This window comes from Artemia sp. Qi Xiang Cuo, chromosome 2 (genome assembly GCF_049724085.1).
Source record: "Artemia sp. Qi Xiang Cuo chromosome 2, ASM4972408v1, whole genome shotgun sequence".
NCBI classification, from domain to species: domain Eukaryota; kingdom Metazoa; phylum Arthropoda; class Branchiopoda; order Anostraca; family Artemiidae; genus Artemia; species Artemia sp. Qi Xiang Cuo.
Window position 1 is genome coordinate 4129327 of NC_142795.1, and position 19856 is coordinate 4149182.

Consider the following 19856-nt stretch of genomic DNA (forward strand, 5'->3'; position numbering starts at 1 on the left):
TAAAAGGCAGCAAACACCCCTTCCAAGCCCACCATTTCCCCAAACACATCCAATCAAAATTTTAAGATAGCCATTTTGTTCAGAGTAACTGATTTCCAAAGAGAAAATCTGTTTTTTGAAGAGGTTACTCCCCCACAACCCTTAGGGCAAGGGTTTTGTAGTTATGCCCTGGGGGTATATAAGAACGATGTTGGCACAATGTATTATTTATTGTTTTTTCTTTTAGACCAGGGCACTTCATATCGAAGAAGTTGTCGTAGAAACTTCAAAAAGGGCTCATTTAATCACAGATTGGAGTGGAGTGTGCTATTTTTAATAGTCGAAAATGATTTGAATGCAATAAAAAATCCATCAGCGCCCACCAATTCCTCAAACATAACCAAACAAAAATTTGAGATAGCCCTTTTGTTTATAGGTGTACAAATTTCTGGAAATTAGGTCTTAGAGGATGAAAACCATTCTCAGAGCCATTAGGGTAAGGGTTGTAATTTATGCCCTGGGGGCATATACGGTGTTTATAGACCGCGTTGCCATAGAAACTCAAAAAGGGATCAATCGATTGGAAATTTAAAAACCTTTTTAATGATCGAAAGTGATTGGAAGGCTTGGCATTTTTATAGTAGAGATCGATGTGGGTATAATGTATCATTTTGTTGTTGTTGTTGTTGTTTAGACCAGGGCACTTCGTACCGAAAGAGTTGTCGTAGAAACTTGTCGTAGGGCTCCTTCGATAGAAAATAGAAAAGGCTGATGTTCTTTCTAACAGTCGAAAGTGGTAGGAGGGAAACTGATCCCCCTCCCACGCCAACGCTCCTAATTTCCTTTATGTTTAAAAAGTAATGTTGCCTTAAGATTAAATCAAAATGCACTCTGTTAATGCTAATTCCCAATAAAGCATCTCAGCAGTATCCCAAGAACAACTGAGGGTATTATGTTCAAACTTTTGGGGTTTCTTCTGCTCTTAAAATTTGACCAAATCAAAATAGCGTAAGTGTATCCAAGCTATCAAAGAAAGTAAACAATTTTTTTGCGAATGTTATCAAGTTTTCCATTTCAGGTCAACTAGAGGAGGTATGAAACTAAATTAAACACTACTATTTGTGTCCAGATTTTTAAAAGGGTCTATGTTTTTAAATGTTGCAGAAAATTTTTTTCCAGCATACAAATAGCAGGCTGAACTATAAATTCTTAAAAAAACGGAAAGATTTAAAGTATTATTTTCTTTTTCCCTGAAAAGACTATGTCAATATAAAACGAACAGAAATTAATTAAAAAACTGTTTCCGCAAAGTAAGTTTTTCAAAGAAAAGTAAAGAACCCCATTAAACAAAAAATGAGCAAAATTTAAAATCAAATAATCTACCAAGCGTGAGACTACCACAAATCAGCATCGATAAATAAACGAAACCCAAAACGAACAGAAATTACAATAAATAACCGCGTCAAACTCAAAAAGAGCGGAAATTAACATAAGTTGAGCTCAAAACCCCTATGCCTTCCCAAGGCCAGAACATAATTTGCACTTTGCATTTACACAACAAAACATAACATAAACACAACAAGTAAGTAAGTCAAGTAAGTCATATTGTTCCTGTATGTTTTTAGCCAACCATTTAAAAATCCTTACTAAAATCAAGGTTGAAAGTGCTTGGTGAAGTTGAATTTTATTTTTTTTTTTAATAATAAAATGCGGCGCGCGGGGGGGCGCCGCCGGTCTAAAAAAGGCGGCGCGCCGCCAAAAAATTTTCGGCGCGTCTGGTGGCGTGCTGCCGCCGATACTAAATCACACATTTGCCGCCGTCATGTTGGCGTGGCACGGCTTCGGGGACTAGTTTGAAGGACAATAGAAGGGATTCGTGGCCAAATCAGGTCAAGAAAATACTGGATTTTTGTGGCCTTTCGGAGATGTGGAATGAAGGAAAAGGCCCGATGGATGAAAGCGTGTCAGCATGGAAGGAAGCCCAGCGAACCCTAAATGACCAAGAAATCCAGTGGCAAGCTCATAAGGACCAATCTATATCTTTGAGATTTTAATCCCAAGCTGAAGAGTGTTTGGGGAGGAGGTTTATTTTAAATTTGGGTTGAATAAAGAGGATTTGAGGAATTTGTTGTTGGTAAGAGGATTTAGTTTGGATTTGTGCGAGTGAAGGAAAGTTTTGGGAAAGGTTAGGCTGGCGGCTGGCCCCTACTTTTGCACTATGTGTGGATGTGTGAATGAGAATCTATTTCATTTTGTATCCGAGTGTGAAGAACTGTCTCAGTTGCGGAATGACTGTTTTGGACGAGTGTTTGGGAGTGAATGCTGGTTAATTGAGCGGATGACTGAGAGGAATGCATGTGTTATTAAAGAGTTGTGTAAGTTTCTTTGTTTAAAGATTAAACATAGGGAATCATGTTTGAGGGGATAGATTGCTGTTGCTTTTAGGAATTGAATTTTATTATGGTTGGTGTTTGTCAATTAAAATGTTCGACCTTGGCGTGTTTCTTTTTTGTATTCTTGTTATTTTTTTTTCTTTTTTCATTTATGCTATTTAAAGTTGTATTTTGTTACTGGGCTTCGTTTGTAGGCTGTATTTTGTGTTGCTACGGCCCGCAGGCTTTTTGCAATAAACCTTATCTTATCTTTTAGAGATACATTTAAACCAGTCTTCTTTGCTATATGAGTTGATATTCACTATATTGATTTTTTTTATGATTTGATGCGAAACCGGTTTGTTGTAGCCTATACTAGTAATTTCAAATAAAGCACTATCACAATTTATGATAAGAGTGGGGCAGAGACAGAGAGGGAGGAGAAGAGGGCGAAAAGAGAGAGAAGTTCGAAAAACGCGAAGAAGTTCTTACCAGGTACAACTTTATTCCTAAATTCAAGAGACCTTTTTGAAGCTACTTGGTTCCAAATGTAGCTTTGGTAGGCGTGCAGGTACAGCAAACGGATATTTCTTGGAAGCTAAAGAAAACAAACAAAAAAAATAGAGCAATAGCAGCAAAACAACGAGGTAACGGAAAGTAAAAAAACATCACTGTGGTAAATATGCATAAGCGAAGTAACACTGACTAAAACAATGCAAAATCACTTGCCAACTCTAAAAGCTCGGAGCATGTAAAATCTTTGGGCTACTCCACGACGCAATTGTCAGCTTCTTTCAGGACCACATTTCTAAATTTTTTGTGTCTATTCTCTAAGTCTTGAAAAATGTACTAAAAAAACGCCCAACCGCCATCTAACATAACCTAGCTTGACCTTAACGAATTTCTCACTACATTTCAATTGGCATGATATATGAGAAATAACTAGAGGGCACTGATGGTGTTTAATTTGTATTTGAAAACAGAGAAAATGCTTATCAAATCCATGCTTATGTTTCAGAGATGAAATATAAGCAATTTTAAAAATTGTACAACAATGAAAGACTGAAGATAAAAGGTTCTCCCCATGCAAATGTGTTAACTATGATTATTCTGCATATTATGAAGTAAGAATTGTTTTCTTAACATGTTTCTTTATGGGAAGGGGCTTATCTAGGCTTACACCAAAAAAGGCATAAGTAACTTCAACGTAAGGTCCTAGACTGCCATTACCAACAAAGGAAACCGGACAATGTGCTAAAAGCCAATCCCCGTTTGAGAATTTTCTTCAAATTTGCAAACAGAAACTTCCTAGAAATCATCCGTCTCTACTAATACAAGTTCTGAAATATTGCAAAAAATGCAACGTCTTTCTTTTTTTTCTACAAATCTACTCGGTGTCAAAACTACCGATTTGGCAGTTTAGTACCGCTACAATACATTGTTATTATTATTTTTCAGGTTAACAGAAAATTGCAAATAAAGATTTTGAAAGCTTTAAAAAACAAAGATTTCTAAATTCGTAACGTAGATTGTTACAGACCCTTTCAAAACCAAAATTTTCTATTTATAATTTCCAACACTTTTCCGTTTCTCTTTCTTAAAAAGATATATATACAACTATCATTAAGCAATTAAGAAATTTTTGAGTGTATTTAGTCAAAAAGCAACAATGGACCTTTCAAACAGAATAAATATCCCTTAACAATTTTAACATAGCGGAAATGTATGTAACACAGATAAATACTAGAGGAAGATGGAGTTCAAACATTTTGAATACAAATACCATTAAAATTCTCACTATATATTCATAAAGACTTTTCCAAGTTCTACCAGGTATATTCGAAAAAGGAACAAATTAACTTAAAAGACACTGCTCTGTGACACAATTGACGTTGAAACCCATAAACATAAGGATTCTTCCTATCACGCAGAACAGCTCTCACTTCACTCCTCAAGACAACCGAGCGCTTCCTTCACTGTTACATATTATTACCTTAGCTATCAGGTTCCTCCCACCCTCTCCGGAATCACAATCACCTCACCTATAAAACAATATAAATAATCTTAAATACTAAACCTATTTTAATCCAATTTAACTTCTAATTATTTGACCTTTCACTAAATATTTCTATAAATTATCATACAGTTTGTTGTAACAACTGTAAGTAAGGAGCGACCCGGCTCAATAGAAACCGAAACTCTAAAAAACGGAATTTTGATACCAATAGATACATTCAAAAGAATTAGATTTTTATACTGATTACAATTATATAAGTTTAATCAAGTTCAATCTTACCCATCAAAAGTTATGCCCCTGAAAAATGTTGCCTTATTTTCGAAAAAAGGGGGAAACGCCCCCTAAAAGTCATAAAACCTTAATGAAAATCACACCATCAGATATCAGAGACCCATACTGTAGAGGTTTCAAGCTCATATCTGCAAAAATGTGGAATTTCGTTTTTTTTTGCCAGAAGAAAGATCACAGATGCGTGTTTATTTGCTTTTTTTTCCATGGGTGATCGTATCATCCAAGTGGTCCTAGAATACCGCGGGAGGGCTCATTCGAACGGAACTTAAAAGTTCTTGTGCCCTTTTTAAGTGACCAAAAAAATGGAGGGCAACTAGGCCCCCTCCAACGCTCATTTTTCCCCAAAGTCACCGGATCAAAATCTTGAGATAGCCGTTTTGTTCAGCATGGTCGAAAAATATAATAACTATGTCTTTGAGGATAACTTATTCGCCCACATTCCCCGGGGGAAGGGCTGCAATTTATAAGCTTTTCCCAGTGTTTACATATAATATTAGTTATTGGGAAGTATACAGACGTTTTCAGGGGGATTTTTCTGTTAGTAGGGGGGGGGGGGTCAGGAGTTACGTGGGAGGATCTTCCGTGGAGGAAGTTTTCATGGGGAAGGGACATTGCTATGAAGGGAGTTCCGGATTTACCAGCATTATTATTAAAAAAACGATCAGAAATCAAAAAAATAAAAAAACAAGTTTTCAACAGAAAACTTTTCAACATCAAAACTTAAAATGAACAGAAACTATAACGTATATGATTGGGGTTCGCCCCCCCCCCCCTCAAGTCAATACCTCGCTCTTTACGCTAATGTTTTTTTGTAGTACTTGCATAAGAGTTATTTATTCTAATTAACGGCCATTGTGATTAACGGGTCATTATTAAAGACCTGGAAATAAAATACGAACTTTAGCGAAAAGAGCGAGATATTGACTAAGGGGCGAACCTCCTAATGTTGGTATTAAAAATATACGAATATAGAAGTTCCTTACGTAAGTTAATTTGTAAGTTGCGTATATTTATTACTAATAAAAACGTTCGTAAATAAAAGCCATTTAGCCAAAAAAAGTAAAATTAATTTGAAATTTTCGTTTTAACTATTCATGTACGGTGAGCAAAAATCAAAGCTGCATTAATTAAAAAACATTCAGAAATTAAATAAAAACAGCGACATTAAAACTTAAAACGAACAGAAATTATTCCGTATATCAAAGGGGATGTCCCCTCCTCAACGCCTCGCTCTTTACGCTAAATTTTGACTCTTTCTCACACTTCTATTTTTAAAACAATAAAAAAACTTTAGCGTAAAGAGCGAGGCGTTGAGGAGGGGACATCCCCCTTTCATATACGGAATAATTTCTGTTCGTTAAGTTTTAATGTCGCTCCTTACTTTCAGTTGAAAAAATCCATTTTTTTTTATATTTAATTTTTGAAGGACCCTAGTGAGCTTCTAAATTGAGATTTCACAAAGCAAACTTCTTTTTTAAAATTAAAACAGAAGCAAATCTTTCTAAAAAGACAAACCCTTAACTGTCATTTTTCTTTACTCCCCCCCCCCCTCCCCTCTTTTTGAATTCTACAATGAGTATTGGTATAAACAAAAAAGTTTCTAGTTTCTCCCAAATTATTCAACAATTCAAAAGCAAGCTCACCGAATTCATCGCTTTTTCATAATCTTTTCTATTCTTTGTTAGTCCATGTAAAAGTTTGCCTTCAATTCTCATTTTCAACTTCACAGGAAGACGTCTGAGAGCCTCATAAGCATCTTTTCTCGTTCTCCATATACGCAAGGCCTCCTGCAGAGTTCGATTCGACTCTTTTTCATCAGATGATAAAATGAAATTACAAGCCTGGAAAAGGACTCATTTAAGACCCATTCGCTGATTCATTCAAGATTTATCCATACATCAATTAAAGGGGGGGGAATGTGTCATTTAAAAAATGTGAATACCAAAAGAGCATTTTAAATAAAAAAAATACTCCTCAAAGAAAGATTTTTTGAAATCTAAGGGAGCAACAAAATCTAGGGGGGCATTCATCCCCCTATAGAATTTCACTCTTCTGAGCCAAAATTACTTTTAAGAATGGATCCATGCAGCTTTTCATGGCAAGATGTGTTACAGAATATTTCTGTAATTCAGCAATTAGGCTGATATAGATTTTTCTTAAAAGGGTTCTGCCTTTAGAAGACACGAGTCTCACAGACACAGAAGACACAGACTTTAACACTTTCTTTTGCATTATGAAAAGAATCATATTAATATGTTCTGTTTTTTAAACAAAAATCATGGCACAAGATGAAACTGATTTACACTTCATACAAATGATTTCATATAAACTGAAAACTGTTATATGCAAACTGATTTACTATTTGGCACAAATTGGGGATAGGAGAGGAGCTAGTCTGAATTTGAGCCAATCATATTATTCACATATTTTTTTTTGATTGCCAAAAATTTTAAGAACAATTTTAATTGACTAGAAATAGCGCAGGCTAATTCCAGACCTTAGAAAATTTTTTATGGCAAATCGTCCTTTAGCCAAAGATACTAAAAACAATTGACACTTATGCAGAAAAGAGGGGCTCTGAGCCTTCCTTAATAATCTAAAAAACGTCTAAATAATTTGTATTTTATCATATTCTGCATTTTTTTTATTAAATTAGTTACCCTCCATCTTAATATAAAATTCGTGTACACGTGCTTGGCTTGATAGAATATAATATTTAAATAAATATCTAATAATATTTTAATCGTATCGGTGCTTTTCCACAACAATGAGGCGCAAAACAAGTCCATGGTCTCATGTGCGCAAGTGCAAAAGCAAGCTCAGACGCACAAAAAATATCACCCTATATATGCCAATTCAGGGTATATATTTCTACATTAGGGGGGGGGTAAGGTTTAAACTTACCTCCCATTTACATCAGAAATAAAATTCATAATCTAGTGATTTATGTGCTGATTTAATGTTCGTTTTTAGGCAATATAAAAAATCACTACACATAGTAATAAATCACTAAGGGTGGCAACCCTGATTACTACATTGAATAGAACTTGTTAACGCTAAATTCATAAAGGTAATCATAATTCTTTCGTCATGGTTGAGATTTAGCATAGTTATTTTTCAATATTTGTTGGTTTGAAGATTTATTATATAGTATCAACCCTGAACTCACACACGATGTTTATGTTGTCCAATTTCTACAGCCTTTACATCTATTAACTATCAAGGGTTATTTATTACTAATGTTATTAATTAACCTTAAATTCATCATTGAAGTAACATTTAACATTTAAGTAGCATTTAGGTAGCCCTAAGTTTTAACAGGACTTTTTAGCAATAGGAAATATTCATCAACTGTATCAAACTAGTTCCTGTTGAGTTCACACAGGACCTTTATGTTGTCGAATTTCTACAGCCTTTCCATCTATTAACTTGGACGTATTATTTACTAGTAATCTTATTACTGACTATCTACTTTACTATTTGCCAATTTATTTAATTATTAGTAGAGTCATTTCAATTTATTAGCTTTCAATGAAATAACCATCGCATCTTCTATAGCGCGGAAATAATTAGCTTTTTAAAAGTTTAGTTTAACTCTAATATAAATAGACCCACATGAGGTGAGTGGATATATTTTAAAAATTGTCTCTTTTTAACGACACAAACACGGACTAAGTTGTGACAGACTATTGTGATGATATAAGACCTACAAGAGTAGATAATTAATTACCAATACAAATATTGTCATTTAGAGCTGTGTGCTATATATTTATCGTGACATCAAACAAAAAAAAGAAAAAAAAAGAGGTGGCAAAAAAAAAAATTATAATGAAATATGCATTCTCAGTTTAATCTATGTTGATATTCGTTCCTAGAAGTCTCAGCAATTTTGGATTTATTGACGTTAAAAAGAGACAATTTTTAAAATATAATTTGATTTCAGAAAAACGCAAATGATATTCTGATCTTTAGAAGGCAAACGGGACGTTACCCAAGCTCTGGTTTAAGGTGGTTTGTGTTCGTTTTGGGCTTTAGTAATTTATTGACAGCGGTTATGTTTGTTTTATTCTTGAATTACTATATAACTTTATTTCTTTTCGTCTTGCGTTTAACGTAGCTCTTTACTTTTCTTTGAAAAACTCCGTTTGAGGAAAGTAATTTTTAGTTAATTTCTCTCTGTTTTTGACATACTTTTTTAAAATCACTAATGAAAGGAATACTTGCAAAGCTTGTTTCGGTCTTTCTTAGTTTTAGCATCGTACAAGCAGCAGTTGTGGCAGTCGTAGTAGTCCTAATAGTAGTAGCAGTATTAGTCGTAACAATTGCAGCCATAGTCGTGACAGAGGCGGATCCAGGATTTTTTTAGGGGGGGGGCACAAAATAGGTTGATCCGATAAACCTGTGTTAGGAGCAAGTTTATTTAATGCAAACTTGCGTTAATTAAGTAAATTACACTACTTTAGACTACGTTAGGGGGGGGGAGCCCCCTCGCCCCTCCGCTGGATCCACCACTGAGTCGTAGTCGTAGAAGTAGAAGCAGCGGTAATTATCGCAGTCGTACTAGTATGTAAAAAGTGTCCTTTGATTTTTTCAAAATCCACTGAAAGCTTAGGCTTAATACCCTAACCCGTTCCTGAGATATTATGAGACCATTTTTGTGATACCCTTTTGACAACCTGCATGCACATAGTGCATTTATAGTGTGCATGCACATGGTGCGTGCAGCCCTTGCCTAAGGGATTGTGAGTGTCAAGTTATCCACATAGGCATAGTTGTTGGGCCTTGGACTATTTTGACGGAAAAGACGATTCAAATTTTGGTATGATGTCTTTAGGGGGAGGGCAGCAAAACGGACGAGGAGGGCTGTTTACTTTCCAACCACTTTTGGCTTTTGAAAAGACACCAGAACATGGAATTTCTAATAGAATGAGCGCCCTCCAAAGATACAATACTTTTTATATTAAAATAAATAATAATAAATTAAAATAAATAATACATTAAAGCCATATATTTTTTTTATTTAGGCAGCGCGAGGATAAGCAAAAAAAAGTAAGCATAAAGTATCAAGATTATTTAATATCGATGTTTCGCCAGCTGTAAACATTTTATACATGCAAGCCTTCATAATCAACAGGTTTCTGCAGATTAAACCTTGTGAACACCCAAGTAGTATACCCAACTGAGAGCACAGACCCAAAGCATCCCCCCTCTCCTCTTCTGCGAACGTCCCATTCTCGAAATTACAATGAGAAGTAAAAGAAAAAGAGGCATACAGCTGGACACAAGGGGAAAACGATTCTAGATCAACCCCCCCCCCTCCCCCTTGTGAAATATGGAAGAAAAAAGTTATCCTACATGAAAATGAAGGTATTTGAGTTTTACAAACAAACTTTTCTCGGCAGCCTCTCCATATTCTTGGAAAGACCGTTAATGTCTTTACAATAAAATTGGTGGGATGAAGCTCTAAGGTGTAGTTGTTGCAAGAGAATTTGTAATCAAGCTGCTTCCAAATGACGTATTAGCAGCTGTAGCAGAAATGGCAGCTGCCAGATAAAGTACATTAAAACACTGATATCAAAATATATATTTACTCCCTGGGTAGACCTGCCAGTTTAAACTGGCATGAACAACCAAATTCTAAGCTAAACCATTTGCGATTCACCGCTAAAGAAAAAGCATAAGGCATGTAATGGGTTGGCCTGAACTGCCTTAATGTTGCGATAACTCCGTAGCAATAGTGGTTCGAGTGGTAGCTGCACCCTAGTAAAGGACGAACCTCGGCCAACAGTAACCCAAAATTAATTATTCTGAATCCAAATCGGATCAAAATAAAAATATATAACACAAATAGGGCTATTTAGGCGGCTCCATGGTTAGACTAGGATTAGATAAATAATAAAAAAAAAAAAAAAAAACTGAACTATTTGCGATTCACTGAAACTGCTAAACGTTGTGATTTGTTGGTAGTAATCACACACAAAAAGACTAGCGGGGCACCCTGCTAAAAAAATCTCCCCAACGTATTTTTGATTTCTGGTCAGGCTCGTAAGAGACTAAAAAAAAAAACTAACAAAAAGTATTTGCGATTCAAATCCAAAGAAAAAGCATCATGCAATATGGGATGGATAATTGTCAGTGACTTAGCCCTAAATGGCATAATGCTGAAACAAGCTAGTGGTAATGATACAAAACACTAGCAGGACAAGCTGTTCACTAGGTACCTCTTGCCAATTTCCTTTCAGCATTTCTCGGCCGATCTCATGGGTACCTTTTTTACGGGTTCCAAATCTTTGCATACCATAAAAGTTGATGAATCCTTCTTCCGCGAGATTTTTCATTATTTCTTCAAGGTCGGTGTCAGCACACACAACATTCCTGAAAATGGGGTTTAAATAAAAACAAGTCTTATTTAACACATTAATTAAAAAAAAAACTTTCCGAAAAAGAAGTGTTTCAAAGAAATTTAAAGGCCATTTTAAACATACGATTAGAAGAAATAAAAACAATAATTAAAAACATTAACAATAATTAAAAAACAATAATTAAGCCCCTTAAGCCTCTTAAAAACCTCATTCTTGCTTTGCTTCTCTTTTATTTTTTTTTCTGATGATTGGTCAATGTGATTTATGAAATTATCTGAGTTTTCTGCAGTTGAATATTGAAAATTTCATAAACTGACGTAATGACTGCATGAATAAAATTGAAGCTAAGGATAACAAATAAAAAATTACCCCCCCCCCCCCTAGCTCCTATTTACCTCTATCGCAGGAAAATAGAGAGACAATATATCTTCCTCTTTTCTTTTTGATGGAAAGCCGGAATTGGAAGTGGAAAGTCAGAAAGTGAAAAGTCAGCACACACAACATTCCTGAAAATGGGATTAAAAAAAAAACTTCAAAGAAAAGTAAAGGCCAATTTAAACTTAAGATTAGAAGAAATAAAAATCTACAATAATTCAAACTAAAAAACGACCAGAAATTACTATTAAAGAGTAAATAAAATCCAAAACGAAAAGGAATTAAATAAACAGTCATAGAAAAAACACATGCAACGGGCACTAATATAAATGAATAAATAAATCATAAAACGAATAAAGCTTAAATTGAATATTCAAATCAAGCTTAAAATAAACAAAAATCACTACAAACAAGAGTTTTGATACTGCCTCCTTCCCTAGCGGTACAAGTCTAAAACCTACTGGGTCATTGACGCTTTAGTGAAAACGAATTATATTGCAAATATTTTCTTTTGCACTTATCACAACATTAAAAATAAACATAAAAATTACGGTAAATGTCGTTATATATCAAATACTCAGTTTAATTTTATTAGTTCTTTCCAAGGCTGTTTAAGACATACATTATTCAGTAAAGCGCCAATAACGCAGTAGGTTTTAGACTTTTACAGTTAGGGAAGGAGGCAGTACCCAAACTCTTGTTTGTAGTGATTTCTGTTCACTTCAAGCTTGATTTGAATCTTCAATTTAAGCTGCACTTGTTTTAGTATTTATTTATTCATTTATGTTAGTATCTCTTGTATGTTTTTGCTACGAGTTTTTATTTAATTTACGTTCGTTTTGGGTTTCATTTATACTTCAATAGCAAAAGATTTTTGTTCGTTTTCAGTCCGATTTGCATATTCAATTTAAGATTTACTCGTTTTAAGAGTTCTTTATTCATTTATATTAGTACCCGTCGCATATTGTTTTGCTATGATTGTTTATTTAATTTCTATTCATTTTGGGTTTCATTTAATTTTTAATAGTGATTTCTGATCATTTCAAGCTTGATTTGCATATTCAATTTAAGCTTAAGTTGTGTTAAGATATATTTATTAATTTATATTAGTACCTGTAATAAGTTCGTCTGCTATGATTGTTTATTTAATTTATGTACGTTTTGGGTTTCATTTATACTTCAATAGCAAAAGATTTTTGTTCGTTTTAAGCTTGATTTCCGTATCTAATCTAAGTTTTACTCGTTTTAAGATCTATATATTCATTTATATTAGTACCCATTGCATGTGTTTTTGCTATGATTGTCTATTTAATTTCTGTTCGTTTTGGACAGGGTTGCCCCCACAACCAAATAAAAATCACCAGTTTTTCACCAAGAAAATCACCAGCATTTCACAAAATTACCAAAAAAAATTACCAGACATTGGTGGTCAATAATGACAAGCTTTACACCAAAAAGACGCGTTGGGCACCCTGAGCTAAGGCATTATGTTTTTCAAAGGCCATCAACTGCTCAAGAAGGAAGAGAATTTATACCTAAAACCGGAATTCCAGGCACAGACTGAAATTGTTATCTCCTGTTCCAGGCAAAATCCTGTTACTGGATCTGAAATCCTGCACTGGCCTCCAGGCAAAATCCTGTTACTGGCCTTTTTATTTATTTGACTACTATTATACTTTTCTTTGTCTTTACTTTGCAAAATCTTTTCTTTTTCTTTTTTCTATGTTTCCATTGAAAAGATTAACCCCAATAATCCTCTTTTGTCCTAAAATCGAATTTCATTTGCTTATGAGCGTTTTTAATCCCCTTCCATAGTTGGTATCCTTAGTGGTAAACTATAGGTCTGAAAAAGACGACTCAAATGGTGTCAATTTCTTATATATTTATTTTACTTCCAAAATGTTGTTATGGGTCAAATATCAGGTGAAATATCAGACAAACGGTGATAAGTCTTATTTGCCTTGCTTCCTAAAAAAGAGTTCCTTGAAACTGAGCCGCCTGAATTATGGAGACCGTTAAGTCAATTGAGAAACACCAAGCATAGGCTGCTGAATCTATGTTCATGTGGGACTATGCTTTCTTTACCTGAGATTTTTTTTTTCGTTTCTGAGCCTCAATCCGTTTTTTTCACAAATGTATTTATTTATAAATTAAAATTTGTAACTATGGGGAAGCCGATTGCCAAGCTAAAAGGATACACAGAAGCCCAAAATAACGCCACTCTTTAGAAATAATGAATGAAAATAATACATAAAATATGAAAGTCACTGATTATTTCACCTCAGTAAGACAGCGAAACCAATCATGCATGGAATGCCAACCAATTTTGTAAAAAATCACCAAATTAAATGAAAATCCCCAGAAATTACCAGATTAAAAAAGAAAATCACCAGAAAAATCACCGGGAGGATGAAAAATCACCACATCTGGTGATAAATCACCAGCGGTGTCAACCCTGGTTATGGGTTTCATTTATTCTTTAATAGTAATTTTGGTAGTTTTGAATTAGAGTTATTATGGATTTCTATTCCGTCTAATCTATAGTTTAATACGGCCTTTACTTTTCTTTGAAACACTTCTTTTTCGGGGAGTTTTCTTTTAATAATATGTTAAATAAGACAACTGAACATTAAAATAAGACAACTTAAATAAGACAACAACTGAAGAGAATTTTACTTTTATATTCGAATTTTATATATTATTTTTATTTTATATTTTATATTCGACATACAGGCATACTGTTGGTTGCAAAATAATTACAACTTACAAATCAGAAGCTATAAAACTATTTACAAATCACAGTAGAGCCGAGGTTATCCGATGTAATGTAGACCAAGACTAATTCGGATAAAAAGGACTCGGAAAACACAGACTCCATAAACAATCAAGAAGGAAATGGGTGGTAAAATGAATAAAACTCGACCAAAACTGTTAGATGAGCGTCCATTTTTGTATTACAAATGAAATATGATAAACTGTAGCAATGTAACACAAAAACGCTTGAAGAAATCCACAATTATTTTTTGTTAAATGGATATTGCTCGCTTCTTTGCCCCCGTTTGGAGCAATAGTCTTAACAGTAGTTAGTCTTAACAGTCTTAACAGTCTTAACAGTAATATGTAGAAGTCGTGCCCCTTTGTTGCTCTTTGTTGCCCCTTTGTACTCAATGAGTATTTGTATTTCTTTGCATCCTTAACTGTGGCTTATTTTCTCATTCTCTGTTTCAGTGCTTTCATTGTCACGTTCACTTTCCTCAGCCGCTGCATTTACTGACTCTACTATCATATGCTCTGTAACTTCGATTGTTCGACTGCATCGGTCCACTCGGCTATATCGTTTTTAATCTGCCAATCTTTGAGCTAGCTGTGCAAGCCTAAGGTCTTTATCAGTTCCGAACTAGGTGTTGGTAAAGGATTTTTATTCTGATTTAATTAGCCACTGAATTCTTTCAGTAGTTACGAAATAGAGAGAACAGTTTTACGTCTTATAAACTATTAAGATATTTATTCAGTATCTGTAACCTAGTGGAATATGTGACGTCACTGGATTAAACTGAATTGACTAGAGTTTCTGTCCGCTATTCTTAAATTGAGATAATTTCATGTGATATCCAAGTGCGGCATAAGCAGAGATCTGAATTTTTTCATTTTATTCCAAGGAATGTTTACACAATGCCAGAATCTAGGGGATAATCATATCTCAAATGATGCGGAATCGAATAATGGCGATGCTCACCCTAATGAATGGTCAGTTATCAAAAATAGACCCAATTTCATCAGAAATCGCGGCAATAAATGGGGGACTGGCACAGTTATCAACTAAGTTGGAGGGAGCGATCGCTGAAGTTAAGGCATAAAACATAAATACGCAGCGAGATTCTCTGAGAACAGAACTGGAGAAGACACGACTTGAAATGAGTAATATGGAGGCTGATTCGAAGAAAACAAATGTAATTTTGTACAACTTTGATCCGTCAAGACGAGCACAGACGTTACTTGAAGATGTAGTTGCCACTTTTAACCAGTTTATTCCGAACGCCTCGTTACACCTTAGCAACATAAAAAAATTGTTTCCCGTATTAAATGTAATAAAAAAACGCCCCGTTTTGGTTAAATTTACGAGCGCTTTTTGCCGCGATTTAGTTCTGAAATTTACATTTTAGACACAGACACAGACACATTTTAGACACGCAGAAATTTATATTTTTATCTATATATCTATATATTATATATCTATATTATCTATATATTTTTATATATATATCTGTGTAGCCAAACTACACAGAACGAGAATCGCTTGCGAGAAAGAAAATGAAATTTGCGCCTGAGAAAGCGAAATCAGCGGGCAAAGAGGCTAAGTTGCGTGGTATGAAACTGTTTGTAGAGAACAAGAGTGAAATATACAATTTTGCAACTGATGCGATCGAGGAGGGCACAGTACCTAGTGGTGGTAGTGTAGGTGGTAGTGGTGGTAGCGGAAGACCGAGAGCGGATTCGCAGTTATCGAACTCAAGCACCTTATCTATGCAGTCATTCGATAGCGCATTTAGGGACTCTTTTCAAAATGGGGAACTCTTTGCACAACTGCAAAATGTAATCGAAGTGCATAAGACACCCATTTCTGTTGCTGCGCCACAGAAATGGGTAGCTCCCAAGTTGAAAAGGTAGCTCCAAAGAGAGAAAACTCACAAATTATTAGCCCGAGTGATGGTGCGCCAGATGCAACATGGCCCCCTTTCTTAGAGATATGGCCGCAACAAATGAAAGATAGGCCACACCTCGTGAGGTATCTTTCCAAGATCAAAGCGATTGGCCGCAAGAATAGGGAGACCAGTGCCAGGGTGTTGTGCAGCAAAGAATAAATATAGTGCATTGGAACATTCAAGGATAGTGAAATGAAAATTCATAGTCTATTGGTATCGCAGTGCATGTTTGATATTGTAGCATTATCTGAAACTTGGTTGGAAAATGAAATTCAGTTTGAACGATTTCGGTATTTCGATGTCCATCGTAAAAAATCTAGGAATGGACGAACTTATGGTTGAGTAGCAATTTTTGTATCTGAGAATTTTTTGTCTACGCATAAAGTCCAACGGCTTAAGAGTGCTTCTTGTAATTTGATATGGTTAAGAGTCGAAGCCGATGGACGGTTTATTACTTTTTGGGCGGTTTATATCCCTCCAGAGTCGAGCCCGTAAAACGAGGAAGATACGCGGTGTATATTAGAGGATGAAAAACGTAAATTTATTTTTCAGTTTCCTTCCGAGTCGTTTTATCTTATAGGGGACTTTAATGGTTATGTTGGGGTTACTCCTGAATTATGATGTCACCTCATGCCTGCACGGACGAAGCTGCTTGGGAGGTTTGGAATGATTCGGTAATCCATCTCATACCGAGGGCAAGTAAGGACCATAATAGACGGAAAAATAATTGAGGTTTAAAAATTTTAGATTTTTGTGGCAATGAAAATTTTGTTATTTTGAGTGGAAGAGTTGGAAAGGACGAAGGTGTGGGAAATTTTACTTGCTTTTCAGGAGCTTTAAAAAAAAGGGCTAAAAGCTTTTTATTTCAAACTGCATGATAATTTTTCCTTGAATTAAAGGGAACCACAATACACAATATATATAAAAAATATTGGTTTAATTCCACTGGTAGGACCCCATATTGTCACCCAACAACACAATAAGAAGGCCAAAGAAGGCAAGCATATTGACGGAATGTAAAGATATAAAAGAACAACTTTGGTCTGTATTGAATAAGTTGTTTTCACAAAGAGATACGGAGGAGGAAAAGAGAAATGAAAATCGGAAAAAAACAACAACAACAAAAAGCTTTTTGTTGTAATACAATTCTTTTGTTAACATCCCGAGAGACATTCAAACATATAAAACCTGTAGACAGGAAAACAGGAAGAAAATCGACAGGGAAAGGCCTTTCGATAGGAAAATAGGACCACATTTCAATTTCGAGAATTAAGTAAGAAACAAAATAAGAATAAAAAAGAAAATAACTCACCGTATAACGACAGAGAATTTGTTCCCTTTCAAACTGCCAAGTTCAATACGGCTTGGCGAAAAGCCAAAATTTCCAACATTAATTCTTGGAATCTGTTTGGCAACTTCGTAAACTGAATCCGGTGCAATACGGAACACCGACATTCTTTGAATCGTTTTCCCACGTTTGTCTTTGGTACCAGCAAAACTAAATTTAGAGGATGCAACATTCAGATGACTTGCCAGCTCGCTTATACATTCAACCGTTTCACGATTTACTTTGTACAGAGAAAATGTTGTGTAAAAATTTTCCACCCCGTCGATTACAACAGGCCAGCGAACGTCAGAACGCTTCACCATGTTTGCTAAAAATAAGTTCATATGTACTAGAATATTATCTACCTACTAGCAGTAAGGCCTCAAAAGACCGATTTAAAAAAGAAAAAAACGTACCTGTATCCCTTAATAAGGACCAGATTCCCTCCCCCCTCCACAAAATTTCATTTCAAAATTCCAGTCAGTAGAATTAATGCATCTGATGAATTATATATAAAAAAAACGACTTTTCTGTAGAGTTACATAGTTTATATAAAGTATATATAATATATATATATATATAGTATATATAAAATATATACTATTATATAAAGTATATATAAAAGACAGTGCATATTTTTGGGGAGAAAGGGTAGAACAGCTTTTAAACAGCTGCTTTCCAAAAATATCTTAGGAATATTGGCTTTTCTGTTACTTCTCCATACTATATTCAGTCCTCTCCCAAGAAGGTGAACATTTTTGGCATTATATGTTATACCTAGCTAGCCTCCCCACAAAAAAAATATATTTATTTAATAGATTTCTAGGAAAGAACTGCATAGAAAAATTTTAGAATATCTGAAATATTCATTCTTTTTCTCCAATCCACCTAAATACTTTGCACTTTTATAACATATTCATAGCTAAGTAGCGAGGTAAATTAAAAGCCTCTATGTAGTAGCTAAATATCGAAATAGTGTATCTGCACTATCTCGGGAATGGTTTGAGTATCAAATGAAAACTTTTGGAAAGTAAAGAAAAGCCAAGCAGATGTTGCCTTTTGAGGAGGGTTATTCTCTGAAAACACTACGACGTTTTTGCATTATAATCTATTTACGATTAAGTGGGGAGGTGGAATCAAAGACATTATGTCTTTGGTAAATACGGCGTATCTGCCATATCCTAGGAAAAGCTTTAGGGATAAAATTGAAATTTATCTCAACTGAAATTTATCTAAAAATTAAATCTATATAACTAATTTGTGTCTCCGTTGAATATAAACTGACTCGTAGTGTTGGTGGGTGATATTAGACATCGATATATCGCACCAAAATTCGAAATGTAAATATAGATATCGAAAACGATATCATTTCGGCTTTTCTGGTATTTACTGGTGAATATCCAGCAGAGAAGATCCAATATAGGAAATTGCTTCGCAAATGGCAGAGAAGAAAAATATTCTATTCAATATACTGACTCATATATGCGGATACAAAGCATGCACAGCTATATCCATAAAAAGGCATACCCCGTTCCGACACTACGTTTATTGAGGGTAGGCTCTTAAATGTTGCTGAGAACCTCCAAAAGGCGTGGCTAGATAAAATACCTCCTAGGCTTACAGGGTTTGTTCAAATCACACTCGTCAAAATTGCCCCATACCTCAATCCGCGTTTCTAGGAATTATATATCAACCCTGACAATCTTCTCCGAGTTGAGAGTAATATAGTAAGAGACATGGATCGGACCTTTCTGAAATCTGTATCAGTAGATGCAAGTGCCGTGAGAGTCCCTGTGATTTCACCCACGACAGTATTATACCAGTTTATGGGAATCACAAGACGAAGTTTCAGCAGTCACTGTCAGGCAAGCTTAGTCAGCAGCTGTATCTGTCACGCTCTCTAGATTTTCAGTAGGGAGCCTTTAGTTTCAAGAAAATTTGATCCACTCAAGTCATGGAAGTCTTTTAATACGAAGTCGTCATAAAATTAGTATCCATGCATGCCACAAATATCCTTTCTGAGAGTGGATTTCAGGCCTGATTAGTTAATAATCAAATAGTTTGTGGTGACAAACCGTAAGTAAGGAGCAACTCGATGACCAAATAGCAACCGAAACTCTAAAAAACGTAATTTTTATAACAATGAAATGAAATGTAATTTATATAAATAAATGAAATGAATTGTTTTTGTATGCCGACTCCAGATACATAAAATTCATCAAGTTTCATGCACCCATCGAAAACAAATTTGTATAATTTTTTAGAAAGGGCGGGAGCGCCCCTAAAAAGTCAATGCATCTTAATAAAAATCACAAAATCAGATTCAACATATCAGAGAGCCATACTGTAAGATTCTCTAGCTCCGTCCAGGAAAAATATGAAATTTTGCACTTTTTGCCAGAAGAAAGCTCAAAGATGCGTGTTTATTTA

The 19856-nt window shown here is 34.9% G+C and overlaps 1 protein-coding gene across 2 annotated transcripts in view; it reads right to left on the reverse strand.

Annotated features, from left to right (window-relative positions):
• LOC148954820 (pseudouridylate synthase 7 homolog) overlaps positions 1-19856 on the reverse strand; it is an 89764-nt gene that overhangs the window by 34915 nt on the left and 34993 nt on the right. For both annotated transcript variants that reach the window (XM_089098781.1, XM_089098774.1), the window contains exons 6-9: positions 17412-17754; positions 10881-11034; positions 6303-6500; positions 2844-2949 (exon numbers count right to left, since the gene is read on the reverse strand). In XM_089098781.1, coding sequence (XP_088954907.1) covers positions 2844-2949; positions 6303-6500; positions 10881-11034; positions 17412-17754 — 801 coding nt within the window. The remainder of the gene's footprint in view (positions 1-2843; positions 2950-6302; positions 6501-10880; positions 11035-17411; positions 17755-19856) is intronic.